Here is a 22848-nt window from a genome sequence, read left to right on the forward strand (position 1 = left end):
AGAGAGAGAAAGCAGCCAATGAGATCCCCGTCTTCTGTGAATACCTGTATCCTACTAGCACACACCTCACTGAGCTACTCTCCCCCACGAGGCTGAGGTCCTTGCGAACAAGGACTCTTGGCTTATTCATCTCTGTATCCCGACGCCTGGCCTACACTGTAGTCACAAAATGACTCAGTGAACGAGACCCCTGCCATAGTCTAGGAACGGAAGCAACGAAGCTGGTGGCACACAAATGCAAACTAAGGGACAGATGCACAGGACACCTGGGCAAAGAATCAACAGGCCTGGGTGACTGCAAAGGGGGAGGGGCAGGACACCAAGGGAAAAAGGAATCATAGCTGACTTGTGGAAAATAAGGATACCATTAATAGAAACGAGGCAGTCAGGAAGAGGCCTGACTGAACACAAGTTTGCAGAAAGGACGGACTTCCAGTTAAATTACCACCCCAGTGGTGCTCAGTTAAAAGAATGTTGTATATTTATTTATTGTACCCTTCCAAGCAAATGAGTTTCGCTGACAGATAAAGGATGTAGGAATATAGTCACCAAGAGGCTAACCGGATAGAAATAAAACGTTTCAAGGTTTCAGTTGACTGAATTTAGATGAAAAAGGGTGAAATGGATTCTCTGCACCTAAAGTTGACCAGAACACAGCAACTAATATTTTAAATCCTGCAGAAGGCCTCCCAGGACCACAGCTAGGCACGATCTCCTGAATTGTTCTTAAGCAAAAATGGAACCTAGGCCGGGCCATCTGTTCCTCTTTCTACTCCGGTCTGCCTGGAGACCACCTCGCCAGATGAGGAAACACGGATGGCAAGTAGTTAGCAGATATGGCTATAGGAGTAAATGACAAGCTACACCCAGCATTTCTGTTTTTTTCCTAAAATCCTAAATTACCATCAGCTTTGTTTTTACAATTGCTAAATGTTAGCTGATATGCAAAAAAGCTTGTAGATTTTAGAACAATAATGGGTACTGTTCCCATACAAACCACAAAATTTAATATGCAAACGTGATGAACAAATGGAAAAGGAGGACAGTAAGACTCTAGAATGATTCCATTTAAGCCACTCGGATGAAGTATGGCTTTAAGGTTTTTTTGGACCATGACCCTCAAAAAGAGACAGTTTACATGAATGACCCAAGTAAAGATACTAAACTCCCCACCATGAACACATACTCACATATTTAGTGAAGCAATACTTAGCCTTCCTATAAAATGCAGATTTCTGCCTAATCTTCCTTAAAAAAAAAAAAAAAAAAAGCTTTCTGCAACCCACTGGTTTGACTGCACACTGAGACACATGGAAACAACACTGAACTAAAAAGGATCACATAGACCTGTAGTGCTTATGTTTACAGGCCAGTCAATCCTCTACTGACAAGATCTACGTAAATCTGCTCAAGAATGCTTACTTGTCTGATTATTCAGAAAAAGTGAACCCTGGCAGGCTACAGGAGGAACTGGCCTGGTTACTCGCCTTAAGCAATTTCTCAAGCTCACATCGTACTGATGATGAGGCTTCTAGGTGGGCAGCTACATACCTTCAAAAAAAACCTTAAATAGTTAGTTATTTGGCTTCAGAAGTTTTTATTTGAAAGGAACTGACAAAAAGTGGAACACAAACACAGTACTTGGTTTGCTTCAAAATCAGGTAAGTGACAACTGAACTGAGACAAATTTCAATTAAAAAGGAGACACAAATAATACAGGATCGTTTCAGAATACCTTATCTCAGGAGATACAAATAATACAGGATCGTTTCAGAATACCTTATCTCATGCCTGTTTGGTATGTCATGCTTTTCAGCTTGTAGCTTATGGGCCAGCACTGAATGAAGATCTGACTTTTCCAGCAACTTGTTATCTAGCAAAGAAAAAAAAAAGTTATTACAACCCAGGTATGCTTTATTACTACTTAACATCTTATAAAGATTTGGACCAAAGAAATAACCAGAAGATGACTGGGCAGGTTTCACTTTTATGAGGTATCAAAGTACTAGGCACTGTACTTTACCACCGATTACAGCAATCGTCCAAACTCCAGGCACATGCGCTACTTAGACACTTCCTGGCCCAAGCACAGGCAGCCCAGACAAAGGAACCTATGAAAAATCACTCCAAAACGCCCCCGTGCCCATGCTTTCTACTCCCACAGCTACCTGTTTCTACCTGGCAAAGAGGCAACAAACATACCAAAACACAATGGAAAAGTGAAGTGCTATGCATCTCTAAGTAAGAGAGGAAACCTTTACCTTATTATATTTGGAATTTTTTTAGAAAGAAGATACTTTTTTTTTTTTTTTTTTGCAGTGCGCGGGCCTCTCACTGTTGTGGCCTCTCCCGCCGCAGAGCACAGGTTCCGGACGTGCAGGCCCAGCGGCCATGGCTCAAGGGCCCAGCAGCTCCGCGGCATGTGGGATCTTCCCGGACTGGGGCACGAACCCATGTCCCCTGCATTGGCAGGCGGACTCCCAACCACTGCGCCACCAGGGAAGCCCTGGAATTTTTTTTAAAAAGATTTTTTTAACGTGGATCATTTTTTAAAAGTCTTTATTGAATCTGTTACAACATTGCTTCTGTTTTATGTTTTGGATTTTTGGCTGCCAGGCATGCGGGATCTCAGCTCCCCGACCAGGGATCAAACCCACACCCCCTGCAATGGAAGGCCAAGTCTTAACCACTGGACTGCCAGACAGTCCCTGGAATATTTAATCTAAGATCAGGGCACTAGGGATACAAATACAAACCAGAGTCCCTGACCTCAAGGAGCTAAAAAAGTGTAATGGGGGTGGGGGTGGGGTGGAGGTCAAGTATAAAAAGGCAAGAGTGAACTTTTACTCATTTTCTCAGATGGTTTCACAGGTGAAGACAACAGACAGTCCAAGCAGAAGGTCTAGAGAGTTGTTCAGTAAATGGCTAGAAATAAAAGTTTGCACCAACACATGAGAGGGCAGGATGAGAAATTCAGACCTCTTCTTACTGGCAATAGCGAAACAACAGATTTTAAAAGCAGGCAGTGACATGAACAGATATCAATTAGTAAGAAGTCAAAGATTATTCTGAGGTTCCCTGCTCGTCCAACTGGGTGCAAGATCCTAACATGCCAGAGAACACAGGAGCAGAGAGCTCAAGGAAGAAAATGAGTCCTTGGAACTTAATAAATGTGACAGGGAACACAGTGCAGAAATTCAAAAGAGAAGTCAGGGCAAGAAATGACATGCACGCAGGGGGCCAGTGAGATCAGAAGTGGAAGGGGGTGCACAAAGCAGAACAAGAAAGTGACCACGGGAAACTTACAGAAAACCCACACCTGACGGGGGCTTTCACAGATCCCAAACGTCTGAGATTAGCGATGCTTCACAGCAAAAGTTGGAGAGGGTTTATGCTAGTGACTATTCCTGTTAGAACAGCTTATCTTTCCTCTTAAAGAGTTGAGTCCTACTTCTTGATATCTAAAAATGGAAATCCTGGGTAGAAACAGAAACACTATCTTCATCAATATTAATTTAATAAATTAGCTCAAGAGAACAGGGAAGTGATTCCAAACTTGAATGTTCACCAGTGTCAAAGGGCTCTAATAAAATCTTCAAAATGTTACAGCTAGGTGCCCTGTGACATCAAAGACATGAGGTATTCAAGAGGGATCCTTCTTAAAAGTTCCTCTCACTCAAAGGCCACCTGCTGTCCCCAGAGCCTCTTTTCATCTTTCTCTTCAGGCTCAGAGGCAGGACTGAACGGGAAACTCTGGTTGACTGCTTTGGGAGGCTAGGAATGAAGAGTGAGGCTGTTCCACCATCTAGAAGTGACCTCCCAAATGTCAGTCCCCTGCCTCAACTGCAGATTTTAACAGGCCAAGGTTGCCTTGCCCTCTTGGCCCGCCCGCCCCCCCCAGCCTCCTCTCCTAGCTCCCGGGCATGCATTACTCACTATATTTCTTTTAAAGACGTGTTCCCGCTCCAGGACTGACCCGTCTTTCTGACTTTCCTCCAACATCCTCCACCCCTTCAAGATGTCCATTTTCAAAGTGCAGAAAAACACTCAATTGTGTCAATGTGATTACAAGCACCTTCCATTTATAGACAGTTACGTAGACGGCTTTCAAAGCACTTACATGCACAGCACTGTGTTTATGAAGCAGGCAAGGCGAGCTTCACGCCTATTTTATAGATGTAGCAAACCAGACTCAGGTAAGTGAGGCTGGTAAGGGGAGTGTCGTCAGACCTCCAACCCAATTTGACCTTCAGTGTATTAGCTTTTAAAGAATAAGCATAGGATGAAATACCCGATGACCTGAATTTATGTAACCCACGAGGAATCGTTTCAGCGAGGAGTTTCCTGTGCTTCTGGCTTTCTGAAAGCAATGGGCTGCCAGCCTCTTAAGAGTGTAAGGAATCAGCACAGGAGTGGCACATTTCATCATCTCCCTTTTCTCCCCATTTTAGTTAAGAGGATGGGCTCAGTGAAAGCAAGAAGGCCGTTTCTTGGGGGACCCAATGAGAAAGGCAAAAGTGCAAAAAAGTCAGGAGCCATCAAGTCTGTGTCCAAATCCAGGCCCTATCATTAATCTGCTGTACCTCCCCAGAGAAATGACCTAATCTCTCTCAGTCTCAATTTTCTCATTTGTATAAAGGGCAACAGGACCTGCTTCATAGAATTTTCAGAAAGATAAAGTGAAACGACACATGCCAAATATTTACGACAGCACTCAAGCTTGTCTCTACCTTAGAATTACTTGGGGATCACCAAGAAATACTGACACCTGTATCCCACCTCTACTACTGGTGTTTCGTTGGTCTGGGATGTGGCCTGGGCTTTATAATTTTTAAAAGATCCCCACCTGATTCTAATGTGCAGGTAAGTTCAGGAACCATAACTTTAGCACAATCAGAATTCAATAAAGGGCACCCCCTATTACACTGAACTGCATCATCAACATGATTTGAGATTTGCAGGCTTACTTCAAGGGGTAGACAGAACCAGAGGTCCGAAGAGTGTCCCGTTTCTTCCCCCAAATGTGTCGTCAGTTATGGTAAAATGGGGCGGAGGGGCAAGGAAATGCTCTTTAGAAGGCATCTAAGGGCACAAACATTTTTGTACTCAAATTGCAGCAGCGGGGGTGGGTGTGGGCCACCTCTTTCACACTGAAGTTTTCAACGACAGTAAAGACTGTGATGTCCCAACTAAAAAGTACGTTAAGACTCAAGATGTGTAATATGTAACAGTCAAAGCACACCACACTGGAGGAAGAACAACAGATCTTCAGGAATGAAAGGCAAACATTTCGCTACACTCTGAAGACGACGGGAACGGAGCGAGTTACTGCTTAAAGTCAGTGCCCGTGTCAGTAACAACACGATGCCCGAAACAGGATGTTTCTGGAACCGGCCTATTTAAGTAACACAAGCATTATGTGAGCTGCTGGGATTTACAAACACAGACATGAACGGTGCCTGCCCGTGAAGAATACCCAATTGAGGAGGAAAACCCAGCACGGTCACACCCAAGAATAAAGTGAAAGAGGAAAATATCTAAAAAGGCGTTTGGGGGTCCAAGGCGCTGGGTACCCGGGGCGGCCTCAAGGCGCGCGGGCGGCGCGGGGGGCTCGGCCTCGGGTTCCCGCTGGCGCCCCGCATGCCTCGGCTGGGCCCGCCCGCCCGCTCCCGGGGCCCGCCAGCCGCTCACACTGCAGGATGATCTCTTCGAACGCCTGCCTCTGCAGCCGGTCCCGGCGCCTCAACTCCTCCGAGATGTGGCGCTTCCAGCGGGGGAAGACGGAGGCGCGGAGGCCCGACGACATGTCGCGCGCTGCCCCGGCGCCTTAGCGCCGCCAATCTGCACGGGGGCTGGCTGCCGCGGCCCGCACCATGAGGGAACCTGCGGGCGCGGGAGGAGCAGCAGCCCCAGGTTTCAGGTCCACGAACAGGCCTCCCCCAACGCAATCCAGGACGGACTTCCGGCTCCTGACGGAAATGGCTTCGGACAGAGCCAGAAAGCCCGCCTCCTCATCCGACGTCTTACGCCACACGCACGCGCATGTCCGGCGCCGACTCAGGGCGCTGGCTGATGATAGCATACCGAGGCCGGAAGTGCCGGCCGCAGAGATGCGGCCGCTAGGAGGCGTGCGGGCCACGTTGGAGGCTCGGCCTTGCGGGGTCGGGGGCCGAGGAAGGAAAAGGCAAAAGGGAGGCTTCCGCCCACCTGCTGTTTCCTTTGCTTGCTTTTCCCCGTTTTATATTTTCTTTCTTAGCCTGCCTCCCATTTCTTCATGTCAGTTTACAAGCAGAAGTAAACTCCCCACATGGTAGCTGTGAGACTATAGATGAGAGACTGCATTCCTAAGCCTCAGTTTCCTAATCTGTAAAATGGGGAAGATCCCTAAACCGGGAAGGAATGATACCTATCCCACAGGATTGTCGTGAGGATTAAAAGTAATAAACTATATAATGCAATTCACACTGCGCCTGTACATAGTAAGCCTAACCTTACCTAGACACTTGGTATCCGTCGAAGTCCTAACCAAAGATTGGTTGCTTTAAGCAAGAGCAACCCATTGACCTTCGAAAAAGGTTTTTTATGCAATAAAGTAATGGAATGCAAAGAACCGCTAAAGAAAATGCGAATAGATTAGCTATGTAAATCATTAGAAGCCTAGAAATTATCTATGACCGAAAAGTAAATGGGTCCTCAGAAGGTCATTTAAGTGTTAGGATACAAACAGGATTTTGAAAGAGAAAAAGGACAGTTTGCCAGTAGATGAAAGCAGAAGATGAAAGACAGACTCGGGAGAAGATGACATCTATCAACTCAGTAGAATGGGAAACCTTGGTCTGTAGTAGAATCATCTGAGTTCCATCTGCATTTAACAAGTTAGTAAATTTATTGCATGAAAATGGAGCCGGACAAAATAGGAGGCAGAAGAGAGGAAAGGAATGTCAGAATCTGCCTTCTCTTTCAATGTGTCTCAAGTCCAGAGGAAGATCCTTCACAGAGAAGAAGGCCTTTCCTCTCCTGTGGAACCCAGGAGTAGGACAGTTAGGATTCTAGACCTGTAAAGATATTTTGTCAGCAGCCAGTACTGAGTGATCTGAATTTGTGGGAAAGACCCATGGGGATCAGAAATAGAAGGGACTTCCTCACACACTGAAGCAAATGAAGAAGCAGGTTCTGAAAGTCACGAAGAATGCCTCTAAATGTAACAGTGGTACCAACCTCAAAAGAGCCTAGAATCAAATCTTGACAGTTGAATATGCTGATTTCCCAGACAAGATTATGATTAAAACATGTTAACAAATTTGCAGAACCAGCAATTCCCCTTACAGGAATGTATGTCAACAAATATTTGGACAAAGGCCCAGAGAAAACTGTCACAGCATTGTTAGAAATAATGGAGAGTTGGGAAAAATCGATTGATTTCCACCAATGAGAATTAAATTACTGTATATTTATTGTTCAAAAAATTCATAATAAAAGGAGTATATGATATAAATCTAATTGATGTAAAATCAGTATGTCCCTGGATCTCATAGGCAAAGTTTGTTGAATGAGTAGAGAATATAATTTCTAAACTAAGGATACTAAGCTCTGTAGGTCTGCCCTCTCCCTACCCGGCCAGCTTTGCCCAGTGAGCACGGCAGCCTCCGTGGGCCCTCCTCCTCTCTTCTGCTCACCACTCTCCCTCCCAGTGCAGGGCCTTTGGATTCACTGTGCTTCTGATGGGCAAACCCTTCCCTTCTGACCTTTATGAGTTAACTCCTATGAGTTAATTCTCAGCTCAGTAGTCACTTCCTCACAACCTTCAAGTAACAGACCTTCACAACTAGGTCAGATTGCCCAATGACACGTGGACCTCTCCATTCTAGCATTTATCACAGTTGCAGCTTCACGTGTTTTTTATCATTACTTGCTTAAGGCGTGTCTCCCCGCCACAGACTGTAACCTCCACAGCAAGAGCCGTTTCTGTCTTTGTTCATCATTTTACCTCCAGCAAGGGCGTGAAGTCTTTCATATATTAGGTGCTCAGTAAATGTTGTTTAATTAACGAATGGGATATATGAAAATATTTTCTCTGGGAAGTAGCATTGCTGGTGTTCTTTTGTTGTATGTATTTTCTATATCTTATATGTATTTTCTAATTGTTATCCATTATATACGTACTATATATGCAAGAAAAAGTTATAGAAACGAACATAGATTTATCGATAAAACCATTTCTTCAGCAGAGTGCTAGGTTCTGTGGGAGATAACTAATAAGCGGGAACACTTCTAACAACATTATGGGCCGCGCACTCTTCTGAATGTTTCACGTGTTGTCACTCTTAATCCTCACAACAACCCTGCTCAGTAAGGTTGTTATTAGCTACTCTTAGCATCTTTATCCTCATTTACAAATGAGGAATCTGAGGCCCGCAGGGGTAAGTCACTGGCCTGAGCACACCTGGCTCTTTATTGGCCAGACCTGGCTTCAGACACAGGCAGTTTGACTCTAGCGTCTGTGATATAACTACTGCACTCCATTGTGCACTTTCTGTTTCTGCTGACACTGTAGTTTGGCTCAACGAGAATACGTAAAACAAAGAATAATTTGAAATGATTTGAAATCAATTCCTAAATTAGCCAATAGGGAGGGCATCCCATCGAAGAGCAAAGTCAGCAAAGTCAGTGGTTCGGAAGCCTCAGGTGTGTTCCCGGGACCCTGAGGGGACTGGCTGGAGGGAGGATGAGTAATGAGTAATAGGAAGGAGGAGGAAATGAGGTTGTCTGAATATTCCGGAGACAAATCATGGATCTTAAAAGAAGCGTTTTTATTTGTTCTGGTAAATACTGAGTGTCTAAAGGATGCAGCATGCTTTGCTGGATAGCGATATCTATGAAATGGGTTCTGCCTGCCTGTAATGGATGTAAGATACATGTGAAGTGATGCTCCAGTTCTGAGGAACTCAAGTGCAACCTTCCAAGAATTGTCCTATTTACTTCTGTCCTTTCCCTTTTGGTCCCCCTGCTTTCCTTTATCTTTCAATCAGCAAGTGGTCAAACAGCTGGGTCCTGGTGTGGGTCAGGCACAAGGTGAGCACTGCCTGGAGACAAAGATGGCCAGACTTGGATCCTGGCCTCAAGGAGCTCACTCTTCGGGAAGGGAGATCTGAATGTGATTATGTATGAATGTACGGAATTATAAAGTCAAAAAGACCCAGCCAGCGCCCAAGGGCTTTTGATTCTCTTCTGTTCTTTTTTTCTCTTGCTTTTATTCTTTTTTAAAAATATAATTTCCTGTTTTAAAAAAATATGGCTCGATCTTTATTTCCACTCCTTTTCAGCTGTTCTCAAAATTAGATCACTAAAAATGAAAGTAAGATAAGCTAACCATGTTCCTGTGTTAACTGCTGTAACCTAGTAAACCTAGTGACTGCTGGAGTAAATGAAAGGATAGCCAAGGATCCAACCGACGTGGATTTTCAGACACACCGATGATCCTTCCAAATGTCACATTTTTTGGCGCTGGACATTTTTACCCCTTGGCTTTTCTTTGTTTCCTTTAGTGTTATTGTGTTTGCAGACATATGAATAAATACCACCTGACATTTCCATTATAAAGACTCTCTGTGCACGTGGAGTAAAACCCATACAGGTCTCATCACCCACTCCATATATATGTTGACACTTAGATTTCACATTTTAAAAATGACTGTCTGACGTAGGGATTATTCCTGTACCCCAATACAAGCATTATAGTAAACTTTAACTTTCTTAGAGAAATGCCTTGTTATCCCTTTTATAAATTGACAGCCAAGTGTCTGGAATGGTGGCTGGAGGATTCAACATGGCACATCTAACAAGCTGGGACAATGGCTAGAGAGAGAGAGTGTCTCTGTGGGAAGTTATCTCCCTTGGTTTGCCTCTTTGCTCTTTAAAGAGATGATAAAATTTCTCCCAGACACTACTGCCCTCTCCTACTATGAATAATACCTAATGTTAAATGAGTGATTTTTGCATGCCAGACACTTTGCTCAACGTGGATTAACTGATTTAATTCTCAAAACACTACCACGTAGGTACTATTAGTATGTCCTTTTGCAGATGAGGAAACTGACACGCAGAGGTCAGGTAGCTTGTCTGATGTCACAGAGTTAGTAAGAGGCAGAACTCGGATTCAGTTGAGGAAGGCTGGTGCCAGAACCCAGCCATATGACCATATGTCCCTCTGCTGTGGATCAGGGTATAAAGGTTCTGGCTGTTTTTTTGTTTTGTTTTTGTTTTTTGTTTTTTAGGATGAGATAGAGTATCAGAATGCTTTTGACTGCAAGCAATAGAAGTGCAATTCGAGCTTCCTTAAGGGAAAGGGGAGGTTATATGGATATGGGGTGCTGCATCAGGCTGGCAGCAGGGATGTGGCTGGACTGGGACCCAGATGCAGATCCTGTCAGAATGCTCAGGTCTTTGCCTCTACCTCCCTCTGTAAATTGCCACATCCTTTGTCTTGCGGTCCAGCTCCTCCAGCATCGCCACAGCACAAGCCAGCAGCAGACCAAGCTGGCATATCCAAGTCCCAGGTCTAATAAGTTTCTGGGAGAGGGGACTTCCGTGGTGGCACAGTGGTTGGGAGTCTGCCTGCCGATGCAGGGGACACGGGTTCGCTCCCTGGTCCAGGAGAATCCTGCATGCTGCGGAGCAGCTAAGCCCGTGCGCCACAACTACTGAGGCCTGCGCGCCTGGAGCCCGTGCTCCGCAACGAGAGAGGCCACTGCAGTGAGGCCCGTGCACCACCACAAGGAGTGGCCCCCTGCTCGCAGAAACTAGAGAAACACCATGTGCAGCAATGAAGACCCAACGCAGCCAAAAATAAGTAAATAAAGTATAAATAAATTTTAAAAAACAAAAAAAGCCCCCCAAACCCCAAATAACTTAAAAAAATTTTCTGGGAGAGGAGGCTACTGGACTAGCAGGTGCCTGTATCTAATAATCTATGTGGCAAAGAGGCAGGGTCAGTCTCCTAGGGTGGTTCCCTCTGGATGGAGGGGAAGGGACAGGTCCCAGAAGAAAGTAGGTGTAGAACACGTCTGTTCAGACTGTTGAAAGTTGAAATTTATTAAGTAGATCTTAAATGTTCTCCCCTCCCCCATCCTTTTATTAACACATCCACCCGCCTGACTATAGTCATGGTTTTTCCTTGCCCCATGGGGCAAGAAACTGGTCCCAAGGGTGGGTATAGGAACCCTTGCCAATCACTGTCCTCCACAGGAATTTTTAAACTGGATCTGGGAGAGGGGGGCCCTTTTTCTCCTTCCGTTAGGAAGTGAGGCCATGCATGGCCATGCTAGTAGCCACGTCCCCTCCCAGGTCTCATGAAGAGTTTAGCCTGAAAAAAATGGAGCAAACACACAGGGAGAAAAGGAGACGAGAAACCCCAAAATCTGATGGCATTAGTGTCCCTGGTTCCCGCCAGTCCTGAAAGCAGCCCAGCCCTACCTTCCCAGTCTGGTTACATGAGCTAATACATTCCTGTGTTTCACTAAAGCTGGTTTACTCTGGGCTTTTATTTTCTTTTGCCACCCAAGAAACCTGATTTTTTGTTTGTTGGTTGGTTGGTTTTGGCCACGCCGTGCAGCTTGCAGGATCTTCGTTCCCAGACCAGGGATTGAACCCGTGTCCTCTGCAGTGTAAGAGCAGAGTCCTAACCACTGGACTGCCAGGGAATTCCCAAGAACCCTGATTAAGACAGCAGACCAGCCCAAGAAAACACTAGGGCTGGGCAGACAGAATGGTAGTGTCCCCACAGGTGGTCACTAAGGCTGGGTTTTCCACTTTAAAATCTTGACAAAAGGAGGAAGGTCAACCCACTCTTCTCACCATGCATGTTTTGTGTTCATCAGCAATCCATTTCCAAATTTTGGGGGAAAGGTTTCTGGATCTGAGATCTCATGAATGTCTAAGTGAAGCTCTGTTCTAAATAATAGTGTCTGCTGGTCAGAGAAAATTTTAATAACCTCAAAGTGATTAGAGTCAGCCTGGGGATATTAGAAAATACTGTTGCCATATGTTAGAACTGTATTGTCATTTCCCCCTCATCAGAAAGTGAAGGGACACTATTTCGAAAAGCACCATTTCGACGACTCATGGGATATTAATAGTTTTTCAGAGTGTTTAACCACCACTGCATCCTCATGCAGTAGAACCATGTAGAGAGCACACAGCAGTGCAATAGTATTTTGATTAAATAACTAACTAACTAAATATTGCATATCATGAGATGGGGTTCCTTGTTGAGGCATCAAGTTGATGTTCTGTCTTTAAAAAAGCCAACAATTGGAGCAGCGGTGTGTTGAACTTGCTCTGCAAATCCGGATGCCCAGACAATTTGCTTTTGGGAGCCTGATCCCCAAATAAGGAGAGGCCAGCCAGGGATGCAGCGTCCTGCAGAGACAGGGCTCAGGGCTGGCCACTCTGTGTGCTGTGTGACTGCACACACTTTCCAGGTTTTGGTTCTGAACCTCTTCTTTCCAATAAGGACATTTTCCTATGCCAGGTCATGTACCAGACCCCAGTCTCTTAAACTTCCCCACAACCAAAGGTTCCTTGCATAGCTCCCTTAATTCTGTCAAAGAGTATGCTGGATCAATGCCTTCTCCAGTTGCCTGGGTAATCCCAGCACAGCCCTCGTTCTCCTGTGGGGCAGTCCAGTCCAGGCAGAATTGTCTGGCCATGATGTACACCTAGGAAACCGTTCAGCTGGCCTTCCCGACAGGTTCATGTGATCTGGTCCAGCCCTTACATAGTCTGCATTGAGGTGGAGAGTCAGGGGTGTCCTCTCTGGTCTTTCCAACACGGCCCTGTGATTCCCGTGGGCCTGGGCCTTGCCCTAGACCTTGGGGCTGCACTACATGATTACACCCTGGGGGCAGAGTGGCCCTCACCCTCTCCGCCTCTCCCTTCCACAACCTATCCCCCTACCTCTCTCTCTCCCGCCCTCTAGTTTCCTTAGCTCTCTTTCCCTCAAGGCCCCATCCCTTTGGTGTCCAATATGAGCTCCACCCCAGTGATGGTTATGTTTGTCAGCCACTCTGCGTTCTACCCATTTCCTGTCAGTTGGGGTGTGTGTGTGGGGGGGGGCGGGTGTTGCAGGAAAGAGTGAATGACCCTCTGGTCTGGCTGGGAAGGGGGTTGGTAGGGATGGATCTAAGAGACAGTCAGATCTTTGATTCTTGCTAGTGCCTCTCCAGTGCCTTATTAAACCGTAAGATTATTGGGACTTCCCTGGTGGTCCAGTGGTTAGGACTCTGCGCTTTTCCTGAAGAGGGCAGAGGTTCAATTCCTGGTCAGGGAGCTAAGATCCCGCATGCTGAACGTCGTGGCCAAAAGGAAAAAAACTGTAAGATTATTTTTTTTTTTTTTTTTTTTTTTTTTATGCGTTACGCGGGCCTCTCACTGTTGTGGCCTCTCCCGTTGCGGAGGACAGGCTCCGGACGCGCAGGCTCAGCGGCCATGGCTCACGGGCCCAGCCGCTCCGCGGCATGTGGGATCCTCCCAGACCGGGGCACGAACCCGTGTCCCCTGCATCGGCAGGCGGACTCTCAACCACTGCGCCACCAGGGAAGCCCTGTAAGATTATTTTTAAGACTATTTTTCTCCTCTCAGGTCTTGACTTCTGTTACAGAAGCCCTGCCCCCACCCCACACCCATTACTGTAAACTTAAAAGTTACCTGCTTCAGGAGGTGAGGAGTGGACAGGAGGAAAAGGAAAACACTCATTCTCTCACGCAAGCAAGAATTAAAGTGAGATGCAGTAAGTCTGAGTGTCAATGGACTAATTTACAAGGGGAATTAGAAGGACAAGCAGCCTTAAGTCAGCATTCTTGTGTCAGCAATACTCCCCCACTTGTGGAAGTTAGGAGGATTTCAGATGCAAACAACTGAAACCTTAACTTGTAATTTAAACCAAGGGGTGGGGGGGGGGGTCAGCAAAATATGGCAGGTGGGCCAGATCCAGCCTATTTGTTTTTGTGAGGCCTTCAGGCTAAGGAGAGTTTTTGCATTCTTAAAATAAAGAAGGGCCTGTGTGTTGGCCTTGAACTTATGCCCTTCAGATCTCCTACTGGGGAATCAAAATTGACTGACAGCCACTGCTGCTGCTCTCTGAATCCACCGCTGCAATAAAGCCATGTCCACATTTCTGATGGAAACCTCAACCAGGGACCAAGCACAGCAGGGGAACTAAGGCAAAGTCACTCCTGAGACATGTGAGACTCCTCTGACTGACTTTGCCTCAAGGACACTGTTATGGACTAAATCTTGTGTCCTCCCAAAATTCATGCATTGAAGCCCTAACCCCCAATGTGATGGTATTAGGGGGTGCGACCTTAGGGGGGTGATTAAGTCAGGAGGGTGGAGCCCTCGTGAATGGGATTAGTGCCCTCATAAGAAGAGACACCTGAGAGATGATCTCTCTCTGCCGGGCCGTCTGCAAACCAGGAAGAGGGCTCTCACCAGACACAGAAGCTTTTGGCACATAGATCTTGGACTTCCTGGCCTCCAGACTGTGAAGAATAAATATCTGTTATTTAGCACCCAGTCTGTGGTATCTTGTTAAAGAGGCCAGAGCTGATTAAGACAGACGCTCTATCAGCCCTGCTGAAACTTTGCTAGAACTCACTGCAGGCTGAGGGCCTGCCTTCCCAACCTCCCTTCCTCCCTCTCTCCTTCCCAGGGTCTGGCCTGCACATGGTCTGACAGCTCTTCTGGCCTCATCCAGAGACCCCCATTCCTCCATCTCCTCTCCCAGGTGTCTCCCTCAGTAAATCTGTCACATCTAATCCTGCCTTGGCATGTGCTTGTCAGGGAACCAGAGGTTGTGATGAAACCCAAGTACCAGGAGAGGATGGGAGAAGGAGGGAGCTGCCAGCTCTGCTATAGACATTTTGGGGGTCCTGACCCCCCAAGTCTAATTGCTTTCCCTCTAATAACAGCATGGGTCTGGGTGCTTATGTTTCCACCACGGGACTGGTCCTATGTGACCCATCGCTCTTTGGAGCAGCTGTGGACACCCAAGATGGGCCAGATTCCTCTTCCAGGGGTCCAGGCATGGGGAGCTGGACTTCAGGGTTTGAGCAGCTATGTGGAGCCAAAGCAAAGCCAGGGAGACCAGGAAGGAGAGGGGAGCAAGGAAAGTGGGCAGAGGAAACGTCTGGGGAAGACCAGAGCCAGGGAGGACCCCACTCCCCACGCCACCATGTGTATGAGCCTGCATGTCATCGGTGCTCCCTGGCCTCTGCCATTGCTCCATCTCCACCTGTAGCTCGTTTCTCTTCCTTATAAGCAGAGATCCCTGACTACAATGGAAATTCAGAACTCGACAGCTGGAAAGTCCCTTAAACATAATTTTATGGCAGAGGCTCAAGGCAGGGAATTCCCTCCTGGTCCTGTCTGCCTTTGCCAGGATCTGAGGGAATGAACCAAGTGCTGCTGCAGTCCTGGGTCTGGAGTAAGGGGGCTTCTAGCTGGGGGAAGACGGCCTTGCTGTGTCCTTTCTCAGGCCCGGATTCATGACTGGGGAGGTGACAGCCCCTCATGCTGCAACGTGGGGGGCCTGCCTGCCCTCTCTGCCGGACCCCAGGTGACTTCTCACACGAGGGCCCTGTAGTGGGATGGGGGTGAATGGAATCTTCTCCGCTCCTCCCCAGCAACCCTGCATTCCCATCTGCTGTGATTTCACAGCATCTCCAAGATCAATGGGCGGGAATTTGCTTCACCTTTGGGTAACTAAACAGCCCATTTCTATTAATTTTTCCAAAGTAAATGAAGTCTGGGTAAATACTTTCATGGAATAATCAGGGAACACCTCTGCTGCACAGGCTCCGCCTTCAGAAACTGGGAACTACCAACAACCTTTTAAGCAGCTTTTCCGCTAAAAATTTAAAAAACAAAAACTTGGGACTTCCCTGGAGGTCCAGTGGTTAAGGCTCCGTGCTTCCACCGCAGGGGTTTCAGGTTCGATCCCTGGTCGGGGAACTAAGATTCCACCTGCCGCACTGCGTGGCCAAAAGATTTTTTAAAAACCCCCAAAACCCTTAAATCCCATTTTGGGTGAGCACTTGTTTTATGGGCTGAAGCTATTTTTTTTTCTTTTTAATAGCGAAGACTTTTTTATTTAGAATTAACCAGCTGGACTCAGTTTAGATGATCCCAATTTTGTTGGCAACACCCAAAGCACCATAGTCAGGAGCCGGTCGAACATATCCCTTCTTCTAACCATGAGGCCTGATCAGGGTGTTGACCTTAGCCACGTGGATGTCATAGGGCTTCTTCACAGCCTGTTTAATTTGGTGCTTGTTGGCCTTGACATCCACAATGAACACCAGTGCGTTGCTGTCTTCTATTTTCTTCATGGCTGACTCCGTGGTGAGGGGAACGTGATGATGGCATAGTGGTCAAGCTTGTTTCTCCTAGGGGTGCTCTTCAGAGGATATTCGGGCTACCTCCTGAGCCACAGTGTTTTGGGCTGTCAGAAGGTGGGTGATGCCTGGATCTCCATTTTTTTTCAATAAATGCATTTATTAATTTTTTATGGCTGCATTGGGTCTTCGTTGCCGTGTGTGGATTTTCTCTAGTTGCGGTGAGTGGGGGCTACTCTTCGTTGTGTGTGCGGGTTTCTCATTGCAGTGGCTTCTCTCGTTGGGGAGCACAGGCCCTAGGTGCGCGGGCTTCAGTAGTTGTGGCTCACGGGCTCAGTAGCTGTGGCTTGCGGGCTCTAGAGTGCAGGCCCAGTAGTGGTGCACGGGCTCAGTTGCTCCGTGGCATGTGGGATCTCCTAGACCAGGGCTTGAACCCGTGTCCCCTGCTTTGGCAGGCGAATTCTTAACCACTGTGCCACCAGGGAAGTCCCCAAAGAATTTTTTGTTTTTTTCTCATTAATTTTCACTTTATTCGTTTGAAATTTGTGATCATATCCATAAGACATAGGAGTCCTTTTTGCTGAGGCTACAAAACGAACACATCCTGTCTAGTGATTCATGTTTTTTTTCCTTTTTTTAAAATTAACTTTAATTGGAGTATAGTTGCTTTACAATATTGTGTTAGTTTCTACCATACAGCAAAGTGGATCAGCTATACGTATACATATATCCCCCCCTTTTTGGATTTCCTTCCCATTTAGGTTACCACAGAGAACTGAGTAGAGTTCCCTGAGCTATACAGTAGGCTCTCATTAGTTATCTTTTTTTTTTTTTTTTTTTTTTTGCGGTACACGGGCCTCTCACTGTTGTGGCCTCTCCCGTTGGCGGAGCACAGGCTTCAGACGCGCAGGCTCAGTGGCCATGGCTCACGGGCCCAGCCGCTCGGCAGCATGTGGGATCTTCCCAGACCGGGGCACGAACCCATGTCCCCTGCATTGGCAGGTGGACTCTCAACCACTGCACCACCAAGGAAGCCCTAGTTATCTATTTTATACATAGTATAAATAGTGTATATATGTCAATCCCAATCTCCCAATTCATTGCACCCCCGCCCCTTTCCACAGAGAATTTTTTAAATTGTTGTTTTGAATTCTGAATTTCTGAATTTTGAAAATAAAATTTATTAACATGGCTCCAAGTTAATAACAGCCATGCACAGGGGAAGGTTTGGGAACTACTGGAAACAAGATTCAACAGTCAGAAGCACATGAAAGCAGCAAATACAACTATGAAACTCAATACCAGTGGTCTATTTGTTAGACCACAGGGTAAATGTGACAAAAGTTGTCCTTGCATACACACACACACACACACACACACACACACACACAATGTTTTCTGAAGTCTGTCTCTGCATATTTGACATTTGCATCCCAGGTGGGATGATTTGCATATTTTGATGCTGGGTTCAGATCTATTATCCAACTCATGGGCAAAGTCAAGTTAAATGTAGAAAATGCGTACATGACGTTTCAGCCTGAGTTAACGGAATATATTTTTGACAGAGTAAATGACCTTTCATCACACAATTATGTGGGGATTTGTAAAATGTCTTAGGGACCTGAAAACACACTTGTTATCAGAAGTACATTTTACTGACAGGTTTGTTAAAGAAAATTTGTCCTAGTGATAGAAAGTTAAACCAAAGAGAAATTTTGAGGGAATCTATCAGCATCTTACCCAAGGAGTCTCCTTCTCTTCTTTCCTCTTCCTGGCATTTTAGTCCTGCTATAAACCCCTATGGCTGGTTTTAAAAGGCTCTTCTCTCCCTGAATTTCTGATTATTTTGGTAGGATTGGGTTCCACCAGGGTTCTGACTCTCGTAGGTCAAAGGTTATGAAGAGAGCAAAGTCTTTAAATACATCTGACCATATAACTTTCCATAGGCTTTTACAACCTTATACTTCCATCCATGTGTAGAACCATTTCTTTGCCAGTTTTGGTAGTACAATAGAAAAAAAAAAACCACCGAAAAATGAAAAAAAACCTTTGCTATTTGATAGATGACAATCGTACTTGACTGTTGTTTTAATTTGGTAAAATTGAACTTTTCCCCATCTATTTGGTTACTCCTGATTCATTCTCTTTTGGGTAATCTCTATCTAAATCTTTTGCCCATTTTGTCTAGGCAAGGAATAAACAATTTCCTGTGAATTTTTTGAGGGGGGAAAGGCCAGGAAGAGATGATTAAAAAAATTTTTTTTCATGATTTGTCCAAGATCTCTTCTTTATGAGGCAGATAGGACGTGGTGGACCTTGATAGGACGTGGTGGACCTTGATGGGATGTGGGGGACCTTGATGGGACGCGGGGGACCTTGATGGGACGTGGGGGACCTTGATAGGACGTGGGGGACCTTGATAGGACGTGGGGGACCTTGATAGGACGTGGTGGACCTTGATGGGACGTGGGGGACCTTGATAGGACGTGGGGGACCTTGATAGGACGTGGGGGACCTTGATAGGACGTGGTGGACCTTGAGTCACTGAACTAATGAGAGCGTGCACGTGCATTCTTCTAAGGAAGCTGTAAAAATTCCTCATTTGGTATCTATGAAGCACTGTCATATCTGAGTGTTTCCATATCTTAGCATTTCCATACCTTAGGATGAAAAGTTCTGCTAACTAAGGTCTTATCATCAGGGTGGTCTTCTGAGGGAGAATACGACAGTTATTTCAGAAGTGCCAGTAGTAGCCTAGTAAGCCCTCCACTACAGCAACCGTATTGGGCAGACAGCTTTGAGCAGCCACACAGAGCCATTTTAATGACCACTTTACATTCATCTGGACCCGAAGATGGAGGTGGTGGTACCCCTCCTGTAGGACCCAAGATGAACCCTACTGGATTGGCTACTGTGCTTTTAGACCGTCTTTTCTCTGGAGTCTTGAGCTCCTCACTTCTTTTGGTCTGGGTCCCTTTGTGACTTAAATAATGAACTCAGCAAGCATTGATTAAGTGCCTTGCATATGCCAGGCGGTATTCTCGGGGCTAAAGCTAGACCAGTATTTCTGCCCTTAAAGAGCTTCCATTCTAATGGGAGATACAGACCATAAGAAAACTGAACATATGAAAGACATAAGTTATGTATGTCTGAGGGCGATGAGAGCTGTGAACAAAAAGAAAGGGTGGATCAGAGCCACAGTGCTGGTGAGGGGGTGGAGGTGCAGTCTGCACATCAGTAAGGTGGCCAGGGTGGCCAGTGTGGACCTCATTGAGAAGGTGAGGTTTTAGCAAAGACCTGACAGAGGGGAGGGAGTCTGCTAAAAGGTTACCTGGCGGAAGAGCATCCAGGCAGAGGGCTCAGCTAGAGCAGGCTCTGTAGCAGGTGCATTTGGAGCCCACCTGGTCCTCTGCAGCAGCCACTGCACCCAGTCCTGTGTTGAAGTGGGTGTTGACAGCAAAAGGCTCACAACTGTCCCCTTCTCTGGAGGACTGCCCTTGGCTGACCAGAGCCAGCTCCCCTCCAAGAGATGCCTAGAAGGTGGTCAATGACTAACTGATAGGAGGAGGCTTGGGTGCCCAGTGCCCTTGCCTTTGAACAGGACACTCTCTGTGATGCAACATATCTTCCGGAGTGCCCCATGGGACAGACTGAGGACAGACTTCTCCAAAAACTACAATTCTGCCTAATTTCTTCCCCTGACCTATCCTCCTTTCCTCAATGCCTATCCTGATGTCTGGATTGAGAGCATTTTGTCAATAAATTGCTGGCACAAGAATCCCAGTCTCAGGCTCTGCTTCTAGGGAACCCAGCCTAAGACAGCCCTAACGCCATAGCTTGCCAAAACCCAGCAGGGAAGCCACTGTGGCTAGAGCATACCTCCCTGAGAAATGTACATATTCAAACATATTTGCATACAATTCTGCCTCGGACACTATGGAACCGGATTCAGCAGCCACAGCATCTTTCAGGGTTCCGGCCTAAGGCCTGGTAACCCCACGTGTTGACTTCCTGACACACCATCCATTTTTCCACAAAACGGTTGGAAGTGTACCTTCTCAGAGCTTACTGTCTTCAGTTAGGAAAAGCTGCCTATTTGCATCTCTCCAAAGTTGCTTATCTAGAAAATTACTGAATCCATCTGTTCTGAACAGAATTGTATGCCCCCCAAATTCATATGTTGAATCCCTAAATCCAAGGTGACTGTATTTAGACATAGAGCTTTTAGGAGGTAAATTTTGATGAGGTCATAAGCATGGGGCCCAAATCCAACAGGTTTTATAAGAAAAGGAAGGGAGAGAGAAATCTCTTTCTCTTTGCCATGTGAAGACTGAGAAAACAGCCGTCTGTGAACCAGGAAATGGGCTCTCACCAGAAAATGAACGGTATGTTATTTTGTTATGGAGTCTGAGAATACCATCAACACTGCAAAACCATCAAAACTGCAAAAGTTAGCTTTGAAAATTCCAGCCTTACGTTTATGAAGACCACTTTTCTGATCCTGTTGGGAAATAGCTCCTGCAATGCCCCCACCCAAGCCAGGATGTCCTTGGGCCATTGATAGAGGGTTTGAAAACAGGAGACAAACCAGGACTTAATTTTCTGTTTTCACACCTAACCATAAGATGGAAGCATTGTAAAAGTTCTGAAGCTAGAGACAGGGAGATGTTTCTTAGAATTTTAATCATTTCCTGTGTAGCTGCTATTCTATGAATGTACAGTAATCTCCTCTCGTATAGAAAATTAATTCCGAGAGGTAATTGGTTTATTCTTTTATGTAAAACGCTTAACCCACCTCCACATATCCTGGCAACATAACTGAGCTCTTGACAAGGTAAGCACAGGTTTGGAGCCTGAAACAGGCTCAGAATTCTCCATCTTTCTTGTGTGAGCTTTGCCAAGTGCCCTGACCTCTCTGAATCTCAGTTTCTTCCTCTGTAAAGTACACATAAGACCCACCCTACAGAGTAGAGAGGATCAAGAAAAGAACGCACATGACTGTGCGTTTTTGTTTGGCCCAAAGGCATCCAGAACCTCTCTGAGCGTTCTCTGGGGGTAACCTGTTGGATCTGTGTGAATTTACCTTGTTAGTGATTAGGTTTTCATGTGGTCAAGCCAAGAGTTGGAGAGCTGGAAGAACATTCCTTGATCATAGATACACACCTGCCTCCAGGCCAGTGTTGAAAAGGATACCTGGGTTGGGAGTGGCCCATGGGTAGGAACAAAGGAGAGAGGAGGGCCTCCAGGAAAAATGGACTAGTTAGTTCCCAGCTAGCTACACCAGCATCACCTGGGGAGATGTTTAAAATGCATCTTTCACCTCTCCCCCACCCTCAGAGCTACTGAATCAACTTCTCCGTGGGTGGCCCCAGAACCTGTATTTTTAAACAGCCTCTCAGGTGATTCTTAGGCACACCTAAGTTTGAAGGTCCAGTAGAGCTACATCAGATTTTATAGTCACTAACAGGTCACTGTAGATTTTGGACCTGAGTTATAAGTAAATGTTTTGTATGGCTTGCTTGGAACAGCTTGCGTTTTAAATTTATTCCCGATAATAAGCGGTATTTGTAGGCTATTCATTGACCACAAAATTTGGAGCTTATTCTATGTCATCTAATATTGGTAATTACATTATGTAAAATATTCCCCAAGTCATATTATCACATGTTCATGTCTAATTAGGATGATTTAATAGGAACAAAGGAAACTCTTTTTACATGTATTCACTGGAAGTCTATTAAGTGAAAGATTAGGAAAGACCCACACTGATAGTTAGACTCCGGCATCATCAAGACTGTTGCATTACGAGGTCTGATTTCTGTTTTGCTGCCTGGGCGTCTGGTGCCAAGATGCGCAGCCAATTAAATGGTAACAAAATGCTTTTGCAACGAACGGAGAGCAAAGGTTCACTTAAATTTAGCATTCTGACTTCATTAAAAATCTTTACCCCGGCACACAGAACACGCTGTGAAAAGGAAATTACAGAATGACATAAAGCAACCCCTCTGTCAGCTGGAAATCTATATTTAGAATCATTTCTAAATGTTTCTGCACCACTGGGACTGTGTGAAAGATTTTCCTTTTCATTTTGCTATACTATGACCCAGAACCAAAAAACTAAGATGGCTAGTTTTAATATTTTTTTGTTAACACCATATTGTTGAATGGTGTAATGCCAGTGACAAGAGAAAATGGGTAGAAAAACCTGTTATCCATATGCTGCAGGATGAATTATAATTTCCTGAGTGGAAACAAGGAAAGAGCAAAGTCTAAAAATCTATGAAATGTATGAACTACCGTATCGCAGGATGGTGCTCCGTGGGCACAAGGACATAGTCCTGGGCCTCAGAGATGCCGTCCTCATGGGTCTTTTGAGGTAGGACCCCCAGAGCCCTGTCATCTTGAGAAAACCTCACTCAAGGAGCTTCTGGGTACAAATGGTGAGTGTCACTGGGTA

At 45.9% G+C, this 22848-nt stretch overlaps 1 protein-coding gene across 2 annotated transcripts in view; it reads right to left on the reverse strand.

Moving 5' to 3' along the window:
* The window catches only part of ATG16L1 (autophagy related 16 like 1), a 46937-nt gene extending 40947 nt beyond the window's left edge, over positions 1 to 5990 (reverse strand). The window contains exons 1-2 of one of the 2 annotated variants that reach the window (XM_032636891.1): positions 5692 to 5990; positions 1780 to 1873 (exon numbers count right to left, since the gene is read on the reverse strand). In XM_032636891.1, coding sequence (XP_032492782.1) covers positions 1780 to 1873; positions 5692 to 5806 — 209 coding nt within the window. In that variant the 5' untranslated portion in view covers positions 5807 to 5990. The remainder of the gene's footprint in view (positions 1 to 1779; positions 1874 to 5691) is intronic. The other variant, XM_032636892.1, reaches the window with a different exon arrangement.
* Positions 5991 to 22848: the final 16858 nt, after the last annotated feature.

Source organism: Phocoena sinus, chromosome 7, assembly GCF_008692025.1.
Source record: "Phocoena sinus isolate mPhoSin1 chromosome 7, mPhoSin1.pri, whole genome shotgun sequence".
NCBI lineage: Eukaryota > Metazoa > Chordata > Mammalia > Artiodactyla > Phocoenidae > Phocoena > Phocoena sinus.